Source organism: Pyricularia grisea, chromosome I (assembly GCF_004355905.1).
Source record: "Pyricularia grisea strain NI907 chromosome I, whole genome shotgun sequence".
NCBI lineage: Eukaryota > Fungi > Ascomycota > Sordariomycetes > Magnaporthales > Pyriculariaceae > Pyricularia > Pyricularia grisea.
Window position 1 is genome coordinate 1,690,323 of NC_044973.1, and position 17,414 is coordinate 1,707,736.

Here is a 17,414-nt window from a genome sequence, read left to right on the forward strand (position 1 = left end):
TACCTAGATAAGGTATGGTAGAGTTGCACGCTCCTGCACTGAGTAAATGGCAGAGCATAACAAAGTTGACGTTCAAGCGCAAATATGTGTCACGAAGTATTTCACCGGACGTCGTAAACAATTGATAAGAACCCCTGTTTATTGCGAATTTTCACGTGAAACTTTACAAAACTTGACTGATCCTCCTTTCACGGGCCGGCTTGTCTTTGTTACATTTAAAAACTTCCCGAGATTGGCGATCAATGGATGATAAAACCGATACCAGGCCTGGCAGTGGATATGTTGACCTGCATTCCGCGCAAGCCGTGGTGCGATAGCATGTGCATTGTTTTTTTTTTTTCTCCCTTTTCTTTTTCGCTCTTTTTATTTCTTTTCTTTTCTTTTTTTTTTTTTTTCCCCTCTTCCACCCCCAGACGCGCGCGACGATGTTTGCCACTTGTCCATCCGGACCTCGGCGGTAATGCCTTGCGGAGTTTTTGTGACTAATGGCAGAAAATTTGGAATTGACCGGACGCGTGAAAATCTTGGGGAAATGCAACTTGGAAGCTCGGAGGCCATTCACAGATCCCGTCGGAGTTCGCAAGGACAAGCTTCATGTCGTAACTATTTTATTAGTAACCAATAGCCATCACAAGTGCTTGGCCTAACTAATGACGGCTGGGACGGCTCAGCTTGGCCCTTACAACAAAAAAGTTGAAGTAAAATGCCATTGGATTCATCCAAACCGAGCATCCCTTGCCTCCATACACCTTACTGAAGCACCATGGCGTCTCGCACCACTTTGGTTTCCTTCGTCTGAAAGGTTGTTCAACCTCACCTCATAAAATGGTAGAGAGAGGTTCCGCCTTTGCCTTGACATGCATTTTCACATGTCAGACCTGAGTTTCCCTTTACAAGGGGGTTCTTATCAAATCCTGGGAAAGAACATTCAATTCGACGCCCGCTGCCCCGACTCCCAGCCTTCTTATTGGCTGAGTTCATGCGTGCCTTGCAGGGGTTGTAGCTGCCAGCAGAAGCTACTACCGGTTGCCTACCTCCCAAACGACGTAGCACGAGTTCGTGTCTGAGAACCCACCCCACTAACCATCCGTTGTTCTGTACCCCTCTAACGCATAACTATTCTTTCTACCGCCAAACAAACTCGTCCCGTTTGTTCAAATAGAATAGATTCAATCGCACATCAGGCTACCATCCATGGGTTTCAGCATGTATTAGTCCTCAATTGGTTCATGAGGCGACGGCTGATCAAATCGCCTGTCAATCAGGTCAGAGTTAAACGGCTTGAAGCATGGCAAATTCTAATAGTAAAGATCGATCGTCTGTCTGTCTGTCTTGCCCTGTGGGACTCACTCTACTATCACACACCCCTGACGGCCCAAGTGGGCCTCCTTCATGAACGCCACTTAATGGAGCATTATCAAAAGTCGACAGCTTGGCAGTTGGCAGGTAGTACAACATGATGAAAGATCAAGCTCGGGGCTGGAAAGTATCATGATCCTGGCACTACCAACTGCCCGAGGTCTGCAAAAGCCGACCTCTCTGCTGGCCTTCTGTCATCACCTGCAAGACTGATGATGCCCAGAATTTGGCGAACAAAGCGAAGTCCTCCTGCTGGCGGGACCAAACGGTTTGCGCCGAGTCGCAACGTGCAATGCAGGCGCATGTCTCGACAAGCTGTCGTCCAACAACACCCATGCATTCCTTTTAGGTAGTACCTACCTTCCCTGTCAATCGGGGCAAAAAAAAGTGATTGAATGGTGTGTGGGGCTTCCCGTCCCAGCGAGGCAAAGCACATGTCAAAAAGGACGAAAAAAAAGAGTGGTTGCCGTTGATGTAACGATCGATCACCTATCTTTTTGTCCAGGTCGGCAGGTACCAACCACGTAGTCAGGCATGAAAGCAAAGGCCAATGCGAGACGTCTCCGCTGGCGATAATTGATTTTTAGTCTTGTTGTTTTCCATTTAAATCTGAGACTGTTCACTTTAATCTAGCGGTTCCGTTCTTCTTCCTTCCTTGCTCACCTATTTTCCAAACTATCTTTTGGGAGAAGCAAAACAACCAAAGTGGGCTGAGAGTACGCATTGAGAAAGCTCTGCAGGTATCACCATACATTATAGCAAAGTTGTACATACATCACGACGCTTCTGCTTGTTTGCCAACTGTCGTGCTTTTAATCAACCAACTCGCATTGAATCTCGACGGGGCTTGCTACTTACCTACTGGCTTATCAAAACGGGAAGCAGCACACCATCAATCACATCAACAACGGCCAGGCAGCTTTCTTACGGATAGCTCCCCGACCCACACACACACAAGAGACACACATAGCAGACGCACAAAGTACATAGAGACACGCCGATAAGAGTGCCGCCACGAACCTGCTTCTGCAACTATCCATCACCAATCATTGATAGCAGCCGTGCGACGCTTGATTGCTTCTGCTACTTTTACTGCCAGGGTCCCACCAACCAGGATCTTTGCGTCTTCTTCTGTCCACGGACAACTTCGTACGTATCAAAAGTCCGACCCCTCACATCATCAGCTGAAGCTAGTCTGGGGCATCAAAGCTTACCAGATTGCGTTTATTTTCACCAGGCCAGTATTAGCTCCGCGCTTGAGTTCGGTCACAAACACCCCAATACCGTGAATTACCTTGACGTACCCGGCACTTTTTTTTTTCGTCTCTTCTATCTTGCTTGAACATCTTTGTTCTCCGTTCTTCAACTCCTCTCTTCATATCATCACAAACTCCATAGGCACAATGGCTTCACCTCAGGTTAACGGCGAGGTTCCCCACTCGGCCTTTTTTGATGTAAGTTTTTCTCTCGCACTGCATTTTGCGCTCAATAATGGGCATTGATGTTCTTCCACGCCTCGTCAGATATACTAACTTGGATCAATATAGCATCTTGCCCAATACCCCGTAGTCAACGATGGCATCGAGGTATTCAAGAAGAACCCTTACGGCCAGCGCAGCATAAATGTTACCGACATGGTGTACAAGCGGGTCGCCAAGCCTGTGATCCCTTACCTGTCGAGGCCGTACCAGTATGTCAGCCCATACGTCAAGAAGGTTGACGACATTGGTGACAAGACGCTCGCCCGAGTCGACAAGACATTCCCCGCCGTCAAGAAGCCCACAGCAGACCTCTATGCCGATGTGTCGAACCTTGTGACTTTGCCTCTCCGCAAGACAATTGAGGGCAAGGACCACGTCGTCACTACGTACAGCCAGGAGTATAAGAGCTTCGTGAACAACTCTGGCAACGAGGGCGGTCTCGTCATTTACGGCAAGGCACTCTTTGGCACTGCCCTGATCCTTACAGCTGAGTCAATCAGCTGGGTCAAGCTTTACCTTCACAAGGCAAAGGAGGATGCCAAGGCTGCCAGTGCCAACAGCAACAACAGCAACTAAGCTTACCCATCATGACTCGTGGGCTAGCTACCCATAAAGCCCAGTAGTGTGCGGTCCAACGTCTGTCGAGGCTATGGTATATTGAGCGGAAACAAATCTGGTACAGCCCGATCTTAGCCGATCGGACCGAGAACAGCGGCCGTGTCATCGAATCGGTATACCATAAAGACCGATCCGAATAAAATAACCACCAAACTTTTTTCACCAGCACTTCCTAGGATCCTTTAGGAGGCCGGTTTTCACTCGAGTCTTGGAACGATGGACACTTGAGTGTATGACACACTTGTGTGGCCACTGGGCGTGGGACTCTGGGAACAATCGCGTTATCGTTGTTGCACTCCTTGGCTTGGTCTGCTTTGGCAGCAAATCAAACTGCTGGCGGTCCAGTCACGATTATATTTGTTTACGGCACATCGCCAAGGAATTCCATCCGCGAGAAAATCAAGATTGGAGAGGGGCTTCATACCCATGTATGCTTGTCAAAAAGACGGTCGATTGGTTTTGTTTTAACACCATTTCTTTGCACTGTTATAGCTTTGATTATTCAAGATTCTTTGTGGAATTTCAGTGGTTTTTTTTCTTTTGCGAATAATTGATACCGATGTAAATGAGCTAAAAGAGTAATCGTTTGCCTTTTGTTTTTAACAAACTGTCGATGTGCAAGTAATTACCGAAGAAGTGGTTTTTGGGATATGATAGCTGATCACGTCAGTTATTGTCACCAGAATCCTTTTGTGAACGTGAAGTGATTTCCTAGCCGTCAAGCCACATCCTAGAATAGTTTAGGTAATGATTAATCACGTTGCCCTGTGTTCATGTCGGTAATGATGGCAAATAACTAACTGACCAAGCATTTCATAAGACAAACGGAGGGTTAGGGTTGGTTGATGATGCGATTGTTTGTAATACAGTATTTGGTGGGGGTGGCTTTGATTCTCGATTTGATGGTCATCAGTCAGCGTCCAGCTAAACGTCTTTGGAAGCAGCTTCTGGTGGACTTGGTGGGAACTTGGATGGAGGCGTCCCAAGGAGAAGATTCTAGGCTGGCCCTGTGGTCTTCTCAAGCCACCACTTATACTATATATAACTAAGCATTGGTTTCTACTACGTAAGGAGACTTGCGACGGGAATTGTTTATAAAATCTCAAGCTCTCATCGACGCTGTTGTCCCTCCCACGTTCCTCATGAAGTCCATTTCCACCATCCTCATACCCATAATTGTTGGACTTTGCTCTGTATTCCTATTTCGCGACCGGATTGACGACTTGACCACGACTCTGAAGAAGTATTACAACGACAACTACATCACGACGACCCCCGAGACACACGAGCAAGCGAACGCATTGCCAAGAACCACCACCCCCGCGACAGAGCAGCAACCAGAAGAACAGCAGCATCATCTATACGCCACCGACATGTCGGTCCCACGAACGATCAGAAAGGTCTTCATGGCCATTGAGCAGGCAGAAGGGGCTGGCGCAAGGGTGCGCAGGTCAATAGGCACGCCGGCGCTGAGGCAATTCAGCCCGTTCCTGATGCTGGACCACTTTTCCATCAAGCCCGGCGCAGGGTTTCCTGACCAGTATGTTTTGCGCCTCCTCTCTCACACTTTTTTTCCTCCATCTCGCAAACCTGTCGCCGAAAGCTACGCGCACATTTGATCTAACCTAGCCTGCTGACATGGGTTTTACCAGCCCCCACCGTGGCCAGGAGACGATAACGTACCTCCTCACGGGCGCCGTCGACCACGAGGACTTTGCGGGCAACAAGGGCACGATCGAGGCGGGTGACCTGCAGTTCATGACGGCTGGCCGAGGAATCATGCATGCCGAGATGCCGCGCCAGAATCCGGACGGGTCGGCCAACGTCGGCCTCCAGCTCTGGGTCGACCTGCCGACGCACCTCAAGTCGTGCGAGCCGCGGTACCGCGACCTGCGGGCCGCCGAGATCCCGCGCGCAGAGGTCGACGACGGCAAGGTCGCCGTCAAGATCATCTCGGGCCAGAGCCACGGCGTCGACTCGGTCAAGGATCTCGCCTACACCCCCGTCTGGATCCTCGACATCACCATCCAGCCGGGAGGCAAGATCTCGCAGCCGCTCCCCGAGGGCTGGAACGCCTTTGCGTACACGCTCGACGGCGGCGACGTCATACTCTGCGACGGAGCCGGTACCGGCGCCAGGACGGTGCCGCAGTACCACATGGTCGTGTTCGAGCCCAAGGGTGATGTCGTGGTGGCCGAGGTCGATGCGGGCGCGGACCAGCCGGCGCGCTTCGTGCTCGTGGCCGGCACGCCGCTGGATCAGCCCGTCGTGCAGCATGGACCGTTTGTTGTCAACAGCAAGGAGGAGATCTACAAGGCCATCTTTGACTTCCAGACGCACTCGAACGGGTTCGAAAGGGCCAAGGGGTGGGAGAGTGAGATTGGAAAGTCGATGAGGGATTAAAAACGATGGTCTGGGGAATTGTTGGGATGATGCGGAAAGATTATAGATGGCATATTACAAACGTTTTTGAAAATGAAAATGCGATGATACCCACGCCGTCCAAACTCTACATAATGCCAGATTTGTTGTAGATTTGAGTTGGGATTGATGATAAGTGACAAAGAGAAATTACTCGTAATACTCGTAATACTGAGGATTATGGCGTTTGCCCGATTCGGTATAAATGGGTTTGTCTATATACGATTTTCAACCGATAGTGAAATTTCCCATTTTTGCGGACAGCGCGCCTCGCTTGCCTGGAATGGCACGCCCCATGCCAGGAGTCATGGATGTATACTGGACTGTTCCAATCCTATCTGGATTCCTGGGACTCTTATTTCTGCGTATAGTGTGACCCTTTATTCCACAAAAAACCAACTGACCTTATTTCCTGTAATCCCAATGAAACCATTTTCGTTGTCATCCGCCACCCATTCAGCAAAACTCCCAGTGATCCCAAGAATAATCCGTACAGGAGATCTTGACACCCTTATCGTCGCACGCCCCGATGCAGCAGTACTTTTCTGAACGGGCACCCAGGCCGAAGGTGTAGTCGTCGCCATGGGCGTGATACCGGGCGTCCCTCCCGTTCTTGGCCACCGAGAGCGAGTAGCCGGGCAGGCAGCCGTAGATGAACCGGTCCCCCTCGAGGCGGAGGGACCAGCTGTTGCTGCAGACGACGCGGCCGTCGTCCACCATCTCGGACCCGGCGTCCATCGTGTCGCCCATGATGGGGCTGTGCGTGATGTAGCCCCAGAAGTGGGCGCAGGCCTGCACTGTGGCCGAGAGGCTGGCCGCGGTGGTTAGGGTAAGGTGGAGGAGCTTCATGTTTAGGGATTGGTTTGTTGAAAAGGAGGGAAAAGGAGAAGGAGGAGTAGATCTGTTTGGCTTGGGATGGTGATCTGAGACCAAGATCGAGTGCTTGTCAAAAATCAAAGCCGACTCAGTTCCCCCTTTTATAATATTCCAAAACTTCAAACATATGTGACTTACAAAATATGCCAAGAAATACATCTAGACGCCTCATTGTCCCTTTATTTTTTGTTAACTTTCACCTTCTTCTTTCGCCGTACGACATGAAGAATACAGCACCCTGTGTGATGATAATGCAAAGGACCGGCACGGACGCGCGAAAGGAGGCACAAGACGCGCGCCAATCAAAAGGTCCAAAACGTGGGTGATATACGAAAAAATGGCAATAAGCGATAAAAAAAAAAGGAAATAAGCAAAAGAAGGATTTTTATTATATTTTCGCTTGCTGCAGGGTCTTTTTCCCCTCTTCTGTAGGCTGACTTGCAGTTACCTAAGTAGGGAGGTACTCAGGCACCAACGTAGTAGACACCATTCGGTCAAACTTCAGAATCACTGAGTTTTCTCAAGTCACCACAAGGACTGTGGGCTGAGAAAAGGTCTAGAACTAGAATCTCTATCTCTGTGCATTGGCGGGTTGTTGCCCCAGTCTACATGCTATGTCCCAATTCAAGTTACCTGAATATCTCCACGAGATATATAAACATAATTAAACAGTAAACTGACCAATGCAATGCTTTACTAACTGCCGAGAAATAATCAAGCACATATATAACTTCGGTTCACTAAAATAAGACGACCTAGCTATCAGCTGGAGAAAGCTGGAAGGAGATGGTTGTCGCTCTTCATGTCACCAGGCGGCGGAAGCAGCTTGACAAGTGTTAAATTGCTCGAGACAACGTCGGGCGGCGCATAAGTGGTGAAGCCGCACCACTCCTTGGGATCAGGCATGCCTTTCACCCCAGTTGACGGTATTTACAAAGCGCTGGCAGTCATCACACGCCGGTTTACTGGTCAATATCTTCGGGCTGTTCTATGGATTTTATACTTCCGAAGATAGAACCTTCTGATCAGAGCCATCCAGGCAGTCAGCACCATCTGGTTATTGGCCACCTCAGCGAACCGAATGACCTTGAAACCGTCGAGGCTTAGTTCCGGCCGTGGACGACAGATTTCGTCTTTGTTGTTGGGGCTGAGAATCTCGACAATCATGGCGCGGTTCTTGTCACGCACATGTGTTTTCGCAGCACATTTGACGATCACCACCAGAACGCATATAGCGTTCCTTGGCGCTGTCGTCACAACGCCTCGCGAAATCAACGGCCCTCAGCTCTTTTCCGCCACGGCTGCACCCGATGTTTTGGTCGCTCCCGCCGGCTAGGAGTTCGTTGACGTTATCAAGCCGACCCCACAGCGCCGCCTCCATCAGGGCAGTCCGGCTGTTTGTGGACTATGCATTTGGATCGGCGCCGTGCTTTAGGAGAAGCGTGGTGATGGAAGGGGAGGCCTCCCCGGCGGCTTTGTGTAAAGCCGTGAAACCTGTCGTATAAGTACAACCATTGACATTCTTGGTTTCAACGCCGCTGAGGAGAATATGTTTCTCGACCGCTCCATCGAGGTATTCTTCCAGCACTTCGGCCTGGCCTAAAGCCACACTCAGTTTTGCCAACTCAATTTTGCGAATGAAGCATGAGTCCAGCCGGCTGGCCTCAATTGTGTGTTCAGTGTGAGTCGTCACGGGTCCAACCTGTCGATGCAGATGCTTCAGCGCTGGACGCATTTGTGGAGTCAAGCCATTCTTCCGCAGGCAGACCATCTCCTTAGCCTCACACCAGGTGCGGTAATTCCCATCCTTGGCTGGAAGCGGCTGCAAATACATATTTTAGGTTTCCCAACCATGCTTGACCCACGCCTTGTTCTTTCTCACGGAAAGATAATCCTGGTCCTTGCCGTTGACACCTTGTTGGGGCATTACTGCTTAAAGAGTTGACTCTCTCTTTTGTCGGGGCGGAGGGAACCTTATGGTCCACTTAGCTCTGATGAAGAGTTTCCGAGGCGAGATCAGCCCAAGGACGAGAATGAGTATGTATAGCCATAGGTAGGTTAGTAAGGCCCAACCCAAGACTGCCTTCGTACAAGGTGGTGACCCCGATGACGTGTGACTGGACAACGATAGGTTCAAGTGTCCCAACAAAGAATAGACGTTGGTCAGAAATGCGTAATGAAGCATTGGTTGGGTATCTAAGTTAAAGTATCGATGTACTAGTGAAGTAAAAGAATATCACTCGCTGTCGGAATAGTTGACAAGGCCTCCAAGCGCACTCTCAGCAGCAGCCTGGACAGCCTGCTCAAGCTGCTTGGTATCGACGTCCATCATCGTCCCGTGAGAGCCGTCTGAAGCTTGCTGGACAGAAGATTTACCGCCGCGCCACGAGTTTCCTCCTCGTGAGAAGTTGCGATGACCACGGTGTTCATCCGTATCCTTGACTTCTCCCTCTTCCGTGCCCTTTTCAAATCTGCCTCTCTTCATTGGCCGATCATTGTGGTCTTGGTGGCCGAAACCACCTCTTCCCCGACCACGACCGCGGCCGCGGCCAAATTGCCTGTTGTCACCGCCGCCGCGGGCCTCGTAGGGCCGTTTGCGATCTTGTGGTTGGTATTGATGTTGACCACCGCGGTTTCCACCTCTCATGGCCCGGCCAGGCTTGTTACTCTGGTACGAGTGAGAGCGACCTGGATCTTCTTCGTGCTGGCCATCATCTCTATTGTTCCTTGTGCCTTGTGACTTGAAGTCCGAATTGGTTCTAAATGCAACAGATGTTGTGTCGATGGAGTTGAGCGTTATCGGTTTAGAGCGTCTATCCTTCACGGAACCGGCGACATGTCCCGATGGTGGAAATTGGGACATGATATCCGCTGCAAAGGCATGAACCGTCGGATATTCGAGAACAGTCCGCCCCTGCAATATCAACGTTAGAGGTTCCTCGGCGCTGATAGGGATCAGTACCTTGGGATTCGTAGCAGGCTTGTGCAGATAGTACTTCCACTTCGTACGCTTCAGATCCACTTGCTCGTCAAGGTCCCAACCATGGGCTGTTGCCGTAGCGTTTTCCTCCTGGACCCAAGCAGACGTGAATGGGTTTTGAACATGCGAGGGTGACATAATTGGCCAGGCAGTCGAGCCTTGTTCCTGTTGGCCTGGTGGAGATTCCAACGCAGCGTTACGAGCTTTTCTCCGCCGCTTTCTTCGGATTGCGCTGCTTGAACCTTCTAGGACTTCATCTTCAACTTCCTCGAAAGGAAACGGTGTGTTTTGCCGTGCCGCTGCTGCTTCCAAGCGTTCCTTTCGCTCCTTCCCCTTGCGAACCCACTCCATGGAGCCAGCGAAGCATCGGTAAAGGGGTTCGACATCCGATGCACTGTGAAGCACCCTCGTAGGCTCAGCCATGTCTTTCTCATACACAAGCCATTCGATGGTCCAGTTGATACCCCTGGTGGCTCTGTTCCCTTTTGTCTTGTTCTCCCGTTGTCTAGCCAGGCCTTTGGGTGCCGCAACTACTTCAATGTCAAAGGCTCTGCACCTCGCCTTGTCGCGAGTGCCGAACGACTGCGGGTACCACGTCACAACCGGTTGAGGCTGCATTGGCTCTTGTGTTGGAATTGATTCGGGTTCGCTGTCGGAATCGCTATCGGAGCTGCCCGAGCTACTGGTGGTATCCGCCGCTTCGTCTTCATCATCCTCATCTGAGGCGCCTTCAACGACGTGACTCTTTGCCAGAGCCTGCTCCAGCTGCTGCTGCTTCCAATAGGCAGCCGGGTCAAGAGGTACGTGAACAAGCTCCTCGCCCCTCCACTCCTTGCGAAAGCGGACCTGGGCGCCCTTGTTGCCGTTCTGAAAGTGATGATGGCCATGTCTCGGCCTCTCTTCTTCCTCGGGCTGCTCGGCCGCGGATGCGATGCCCGTCCGGTCGGCAATATCCCGTGCGGCGCGGGACCTTACACGCTCGATGGCGCTGAGAAAATTGTAGTCGTGATCGATGCCGGACGGGGTCCTGAGCTTGCTTGCGGGGACGTATGCGGTAGCGTCACGTTGGCCATTGCAAGAGGCCCATTGCTTGTGGCGGGTCACGCACTCGAGTGAGCAGGTCTGGGCGGCGCACCTGGGGCATTTGTATCTCGGAGCCGACGAGTGGCAGATGCCGCACAGGGCCGTCAAGGGCGTGTCGGCCATGATTGGGGACGCGTCGCCGAGGCCTCGGGGGGGAAGCACGGAGTGAGGTTTTAAGTCAACATGTATTTAGAAGTAAAGACGAGGTCTGCATAAGAGTACTTGGTGTGATGGAGTTTTTAGATATTATCAAAATGGGCTTTCACGGTCATGAACAAGGTGGTTTGCGATCCAAGCAAAACTTTGAGACCAAGAAAATTAAATTGAAAACGTTATCGGATAACAACAATCCGCAGGGACCAAACACCAAACCACAACTATGTCATAGGTACTCTGCACAGAGTAATTGCGGGGCAACGGTTTTCAAACCCCACCCACCATGGGTCAGTCATGTGTACAAAACGTTAAAGTAGGTACAACATGCTCGGTAGTATTTTCAGCTCTCCATACGCTTGAGCAATGATACAACAAGCCTCACTTCCTCTGTGCCACGGTTGGGTAGGGTACCCTTAGGCACCAGCGGTCATTAGCTTAGTTCCTGAGGCCTCCTCGTATTGCAGATATTATATTTGTCAGAAATTTGATCATATATTTTCTATTTAGTGCGAATCAACCCTTTTCAACGTCATTGGTCTCCGGACAAAAATGGCTTCTGGGTTAAACGACAAGGTTGAATTGCTGGGTCGTCACCCTGAAATTGTGCACAAGGGCCCGGCTTGCAATGCGCAATGTGGCACTCGATCGCTTGAGGTACGATCCCGTGAGCCGTTTTGCCGTGACGCAAAACATAGGCGCGCCAACATACTCTAGCGCTGCATTTTGTGGGACAGGGTATAAAACGAAAAATTGACGGAAAAGGACAAAGACAACAAAACAACCGTCGGCTGCGCGGATGCGTTGAGTGATGATGTTAACATCTTAAATCAACATTGCTCGACCGAACAGTCGTCTTAGTCACCGAAGGCCACACTGGTTGGAACTAGACTAGACTCAACTGGCTTCTAGACCTGGAACTCAGCAGGGCGCAGACCGGTCACACCTTGGCCTTTTTGCCACCAGGAAGCCCACACTGCCTACCATAGCTACAGTAGACAAACAACTTTCTAACACACTTAGAAATGCAACATCGGAGAATCAAGCGACAGACGCCATGCATGCTAACCTGCAGCGGTTGCCTTATACCTTCCAATTTACTGGCTAAGCAGACGATTGGCGCGAATCCGGTTGCGAGGGCTGGGCAACAAGACTTCCATGTTTCCTCATGATTGTAAACAAAGGCACGCGGACACATTCATGTCATCACAGCGTCCCACTCCCAAGAAACACCCTCGAATCTGCCTCGAGCCGCCCGGAAACGCGCGAATGCGCACACTGCCAAACTTGAAAAGCCCCATGTTGGAGTACTAGACGAATTCTTACCCACGTCTGTCTACAGGGGAAAGAGGGGAGAAAAAAAGGGCGCGCTTACGACGACAAATTTCCAGTCCCTTCCTTGATCGTAGACACACACGGCTGTCGAATTTGCTATTTACCGTTTTCGCGCGTCGACGCAATTCCCCTTCCCTTGTAGTCTAAGCCAGAGCGCTAAAACCTGTCTACACACAAACTGCGCCTTGTCTTTTTTTTTTTTTTTTTTTTTTTTTTTTTTTTTTTTTTTTTGCTCTGTTCCGCCTAGTCAAGTTCCCCTTTGCCTAGGCCCAAAAGAGCCCCTGTTCTTCAAAGCAGCTGCGCATTTGCTCGCCTTGCCAGGGTTTTCTCCAAGGCGTATTGCAACAATGACATCGTTCGTCCGCAGTCACTTTATCAACATGCCCGTGGAATAGCCATGAGGCTGTGGACAAGGCCATGTTGCGTAAACTGTTCAGTTGCTGTAGGGTGTATAAAAGTAAAGGACCCCCGTGTTGTAACCCGGAGACTCGTTTTTTTTCTTCTTATTGTTCAAATCCCATCGTGCTCTATATCTCTTACGTACCCGGCATTCTCAAGTCCACCAAAGTCTCTACACAACAAAACATCATAGCCTACTATACTCCTAGACCAAACATCATTCTCTTCTCTGTTGTATCCCCACCAAAAAACAAAGTCTATCAAAATGTCCACAAACCACCTGCAGCCCTCCAACCCCAGGTTAGTGATATGCCATCAGCCCATACGCCACCTGTTGTATCAGAAGGATTTATTTCCTTGCTAACTTTCATTCCGCCCGCCTTTTTCTACCTCAGAGTGAACAACAGCAACAGTCCCAGCCCGCTATCAAGCGGTACATCAACGCCCGTCAACGGGCAGAGCTCCCAAGCCACGCGGCCCCCTGCGGCGCCGGCCACAGAGCGCATCGCCAACTTTGGTTCCTACGGAGGCAGGAATCAGCCCTCCAACTGGCCTAGCCTCCTCGCCACCGACCCGATGGCCCGGGAGATCGAGAGGATGTCGCGTCCCTGAAAACGTGGTCTGGTGCAGATGGAGGGGGGGGATCTGAGAAGATGGCATCTTTGGGGAGGCGTTCATTGAAATCATGATTTCTCTGTATAATATTTATATTTATAGACTTGTTTCCTACAAGAGAAGAGTTACATTGACCAAGAGCTGTGCATATCGGCCTGTTCTGAGTTCGAGCAATGGTGAAATCTATAAGAAAGATGATATATATATATATTGTGTAGTCGTCAAGCTTCTCTCGTAATGTTATCATCATAAAATGCTAAGCTATCTAGGTACTGTTTATCCCAAACCCCGATTTTGTGCGTGAAAAAAGGGGGGGAAAAAATTGCATACATTCTAGAGGAGACAACAGTGAAAGTAAAGGCTCTGAATCGGAGTAAGCTCCCTACGAGTTCCCGGTGGGAGCTCCTCCGTTATCGTGCTGTTGATTTGTATGAGTGTTCGGAAACATCTGCGCTGTGTAATCTACCACCTGGTAAATGACTCTCCCTCTATGGGAGCTGCTGCTCTCTCCAGGTAGGATTGGATAAACTTCGTTGTCAACGAGGTGGAGTAATTGATGGGAAATCTGATTCTGAGGAGCCATGAAGTTCTCGCCAACATCAGCAACGCCGAGAAGTGCATCGGCGTCAAAGGCGTATGTCGTTGGTAGGGGTAGGTTGCCCATACCCAGGCCCAACAGCTCACCCTGCCCAGGTATATGCGGCAGGGGGGATCTAGAACTAATGCCGAGAAGGGCATCAAAGCCTGGGGGTTGTGGGATGGAGTCAGGCTGAGCTGGGTTCGGGCGACTTGGAAAGGGGCACTGCATGTCCAATCCGCCACTCACGGATGTACCCACAGTCTCCCCCGCGACGCTTGTGCCGTAGTACGACGGCATAAGTTGATTGATGTTATGTCGCGTGGAAAAAGCCGACTGCCTTGTAGTCGAGCCGGTGTAGTACGAGTTTGCTGAGGAGAAGGAGTAGCCGGGCTCCAGGTTCGAGAGACTGGATGACTGCATATTTTGAAGCTGTGGTATGAACTCTGGCGCCTCTGGCGGCGGGTGAACCACCATCTCCGGTCCATCGGGTGCGCGGTTGGTCAAGTTGTCGAAGGGGGTGGTGATGGCAGAGGGACGCTGAGCCGTTTGGGGGGCTTGCCATCTAGATTCAAAGGCCCGTTCGTGTCTGGCAAGTATTTCTAGAATCTGATCCACGGCATCCGGGCTTCCTGAAACATGGGCAAGAAGATCCCGGCGGAGATTCACGTCAGACCTCCGATGAGAGACTGATTGTTCAACAAAGCTCCGGGTCAGTCTTCCGTCATAGTCTGCAGTCGTGTTCAATAGATATTGTTAGTTTCTGAATCTGTTGAAGTTGGCTGTATCTTGTACCGGCCCTCAATATCGGTCAAGCAAAGATACTTTCACACATTTATAGATGTGAATGTTGGTATGATCCCACGTAGTTGTACAGGGATAGGATATGGAGAAGGGATTCATACAAGGTGAGGGAATGCGCATTTGCAGGGTTTCGTCCGAATAGGGAAACAAGATAACCCATATGGCCGCCCAGCACTTCTCCCGATGCGCCGCTGGACTTGTGCCTGGGGTGATGTAGGTCTTCTCCTTCAGCTGCTTCCTTTGGGACTTGTCAAGCCGCATATAATTCCAACGTGCTTTGGGGCGTTCCTCGCAAGGCTGGGGATGGTTGGAATGAGCTTCGATGTCTTCAGTTCTCTCAAAGAAGTTTCCGCACCTGTCGCAGCGCGGAGCTAGGTGGCATCGGTATAGATGTCCCCTGCACATCGACCAGTGTTAATGCCGACAAGCATCTCTTGGACCCTCTTGAGAGGATCTAAAATGGTGAAGGGGAAGAGACTCAAGTCAATCCGTTTTCTCCCTTTTGTAAGCTACTTACTTGAGACGACTAATATCGGGCCAACCTTGGGGCCCAGAACACCTTGGTGACGGGCAGTGCAGGCCGTTGTACATCTTGTAATAGGGACACGCTAGAGGGAGGAGTACCTCTTTTTCTGTATTCCTTTTGCTTCCTCCAGATTGTGGCTCTTGTCCGCCCCCGTTCTGCCCAGCGTCGTCATCGTCGTTGTCACGCCGTTTCCTCTTCTTACCAGAGTTGTGTTCTGATCTGGCGGTGGGTGGATAGTAGCGGCAGGTGGAATTCAAGGCAGATTGGGAGGAGCCAGCATTGGTCGTGTTGGCTGGCCTCTGAGAAGCCTCGGGTATCTCGACCACTGGGGCGCTCGTGGGTCTTAGGGGCAGGACGATTTTGGGCTTGTTGAGAATCCGCACTGGAAGCTGAGACTTTTGAGGCCAGGTTGAATTGCTTGAAGAGGAGTGAATCAAATCCATGTAACTGAGGGTCTCCCATCTAAGGTCTTTGTCGACAAGAAAAGGATAGTCAAGGTAGTAGATCTGGTGGAAGAGAGGCTTCGATATGTGAGGAAGACATGCCGTGCGGCTGTGGTCAGGCTTGTTCTGGATAGTGACGGGGCGTCGCTTAACGAGGTCTTGGGGAGCTTGGGCTTCTCTGCCTTGGACATCAACATGTTCCTCGATGCGTGGAAGCTGCTTTGCTCCAAGAGTGTTGCGAAGGAAGAATTCAAGGAAGGAAAATGGAATGCCGGGCAGAGATGTAGAGGTGGGTGGTGATTGGTTTCTCCGCAGTATTGTTTCTTCTGCGACTGTCACAGAGCCGTCATCCATGATGTCTCATCCAGATGATGATGGATAGAAAAAAGTGTAAAGGATTCCAAAGCGTCACAGCCTGCCTCACTGGTACACACGGAGTAGGTTACAGGAAAGAGGCTGGGTGGGAGTGAGCTTGATAGAACGAGGCGGGAAGGGGGGAAGCTCCAAAGATAAGGTAGAATGGTATCCAGATGATTTTGGCAGTGCCGAACAGGGCTCGACAAGCCGAGGTCGCCCGTTTTGCTTGCTTACAGAAAACACAGAGCTCTTGACCTACTGCCCGACCAAGACAAGGTATTGGGCCCTTACAAAACCCGTACGTGTACATCCGTCTTCCTCACCGCTACTACTCGTCTGACTTAAAATGACGACATCGTCGCTACATTGGAGCATTGGAGACGCCCAAAAAGACAAGGCTCTTCTCGAGACCATGGGCCAAGCCAAGATCCCCCTCTCCTATGCGGGAGCATATGAAAATGCGCCGCTGCGCGCATGTTTGCTGCGTCAGGAGCTAGCTAGCCTGGCTGTGGAAATGAAAAAGCAACAAACCTGTGTGTGTGTGTGTGTGTGTGTGTGTGTGTGTGTGTGTGTGTGTGTGTGTGTGTGTGTGTGTGTGTGTGTTTTTTTTCCTACATCGAGATTTTTAGGGTATTTAGAGATATCAAATGTTAAGGAATGTGAAAACGGGTTAGTTCGTACGCTTTGTATCGAAGTAAAGAAATCGAAAAAAAAACCCACCAAGCAACAACACTGTGACGTGTTGTAAGAATGCAAGGTAAAATGCCACTAAAGCGCATTAGCAACCATGCGCGTTCCTTCCCCCTCTTTACTCTTTAGGGCAGGGGTGCTTTGGCAAAGACAGACTGCCGAAGCTGGAAAAGCACAAAGCTGGCGGGGTGCGTCTTGCACACTCGAACCTCAATGATTTTTGTTTCTTCCGAGAAACCCTTTGTGCTCCGTACAGTAATAAGTAGTCGAGGATTGGACGAGGTTGGTACTTCGTACCTTACATATGCAGCCTGAAGTGGCGTCATGTCCGATGTGTTCACACTGGGATCTCCAGATCGTTCGTGTCGGTCTCGACAAGCAAGACACCACACCACAATCTTGGCAACTATCTCCGCTCCCAACATGTCGGTTGAAGATGGCGACGCAAAACAAGACCAAAAATTGCATTGTGATTCCACTCTGCTCATAAGCGTATTCTGAAGTAAAGAGAAAACAGCGTTATTACATTAGAGCCAGTCTAAATATTTTTCTTTCAAAAAAAAAAGGGGGGGTATCATATCTCTAGCCGCATGAACCAAGAAAACCAAACCCAATCTATCTCATGACCAAAAACAAAAAAAGCCTGACCAAGAAACCAAACAAAAAAAAATAGTACAGAGCTAGAAAAACAAAACAA

The 17,414-nt window shown here is 50.3% G+C and overlaps 8 protein-coding genes across 8 annotated transcripts; 4 read left to right on the top strand and 4 right to left on the bottom strand.

Annotated features, from left to right (window-relative positions):
* Positions 1-1,571: 1,571 nt before the first annotated feature.
* On the top strand, positions 1,572-1,712 carry PgNI_05538 (uncharacterized protein; the record flags this gene model as incomplete). The annotated part of the gene is made up of 1 exon (XM_031125569.1): positions 1,572-1,712. The coding sequence occupies one exon, from the start codon at positions 1,572-1,574 to the stop codon at positions 1,710-1,712; it is 141 nt and encodes a 46-aa protein (XP_030981915.1).
* Positions 1,713-2,026: 314 nt separating this feature from the next.
* On the top strand, positions 2,027-4,062 carry PgNI_05539 (uncharacterized protein). The gene is made up of 3 exons (XM_031125570.1): positions 2,027-2,508; positions 2,597-2,813; positions 2,907-4,062. The coding sequence occupies exons 2-3, from the start codon at positions 2,763-2,765 to the stop codon at positions 3,414-3,416; spliced, it is 561 nt and encodes a 186-aa protein (XP_030981916.1). The 5' UTR covers positions 2,027-2,508; positions 2,597-2,762; the 3' UTR covers positions 3,417-4,062.
* A 356-nt stretch (positions 4,063-4,418) lies between these two features.
* On the top strand, positions 4,419-5,946 carry PgNI_05540 (uncharacterized protein). Its single transcript, XM_031125571.1, has 2 exons — positions 4,419-4,998; positions 5,111-5,946. The coding sequence occupies exons 1-2, from the start codon at positions 4,601-4,603 to the stop codon at positions 5,859-5,861; spliced, it is 1,149 nt and encodes a 382-aa protein (XP_030982833.1). The 5' UTR covers positions 4,419-4,600; the 3' UTR covers positions 5,862-5,946.
* Positions 5,947-6,335: 389 nt separating this feature from the next.
* PgNI_05541 (uncharacterized protein) lies at positions 6,336-6,728 on the bottom strand (the record flags this gene model as incomplete). Its single annotated transcript, XM_031125572.1, has 1 exon — positions 6,336-6,728. One exon carries the CDS (start codon positions 6,726-6,728, stop codon positions 6,336-6,338), a length of 393 nt encoding a protein of 130 aa, XP_030982832.1.
* Positions 6,729-7,935: 1,207 nt separating this feature from the next.
* PgNI_05542 (uncharacterized protein) lies at positions 7,936-8,589 on the bottom strand (the record flags this gene model as incomplete). The annotated part of the gene is given in 2 exon segments (XM_031125573.1): positions 7,936-8,149; positions 8,162-8,589. 2 exon segments carry the CDS (start codon positions 8,587-8,589, stop codon positions 7,936-7,938), a joined length of 642 nt encoding a protein of 213 aa, XP_030982835.1.
* A 402-nt stretch (positions 8,590-8,991) lies between these two features.
* PgNI_05543 (uncharacterized protein) lies at positions 8,992-10,941 on the bottom strand (the record flags this gene model as incomplete). The annotated part of the gene is made up of 1 exon (XM_031125574.1): positions 8,992-10,941. One exon carries the CDS (start codon positions 10,939-10,941, stop codon positions 8,992-8,994), a length of 1,950 nt encoding a protein of 649 aa, XP_030982834.1.
* A 1,652-nt stretch (positions 10,942-12,593) lies between these two features.
* Positions 12,594-13,460, top strand: PgNI_05544 (uncharacterized protein). The gene is made up of 2 exons (XM_031125575.1): positions 12,594-13,005; positions 13,101-13,460. The coding sequence occupies exons 1-2, from the start codon at positions 12,971-12,973 to the stop codon at positions 13,315-13,317; spliced, it is 252 nt and encodes an 83-aa protein (XP_030982829.1). The 5' UTR covers positions 12,594-12,970; the 3' UTR covers positions 13,318-13,460.
* A 2-nt stretch (positions 13,461-13,462) lies between these two features.
* PgNI_05545 (uncharacterized protein) lies at positions 13,463-16,152 on the bottom strand. The gene is made up of 3 exons (XM_031125576.1): positions 15,219-16,152; positions 14,803-15,098; positions 13,463-14,628 (listed from the first exon to the last, which is right to left on the bottom strand). Exons 1-3 carry the CDS (start codon positions 16,022-16,024, stop codon positions 13,703-13,705), a joined length of 2,028 nt encoding a protein of 675 aa, XP_030982828.1. The 5' UTR covers positions 16,025-16,152; the 3' UTR covers positions 13,463-13,702.
* Positions 16,153-17,414: the final 1,262 nt, after the last annotated feature.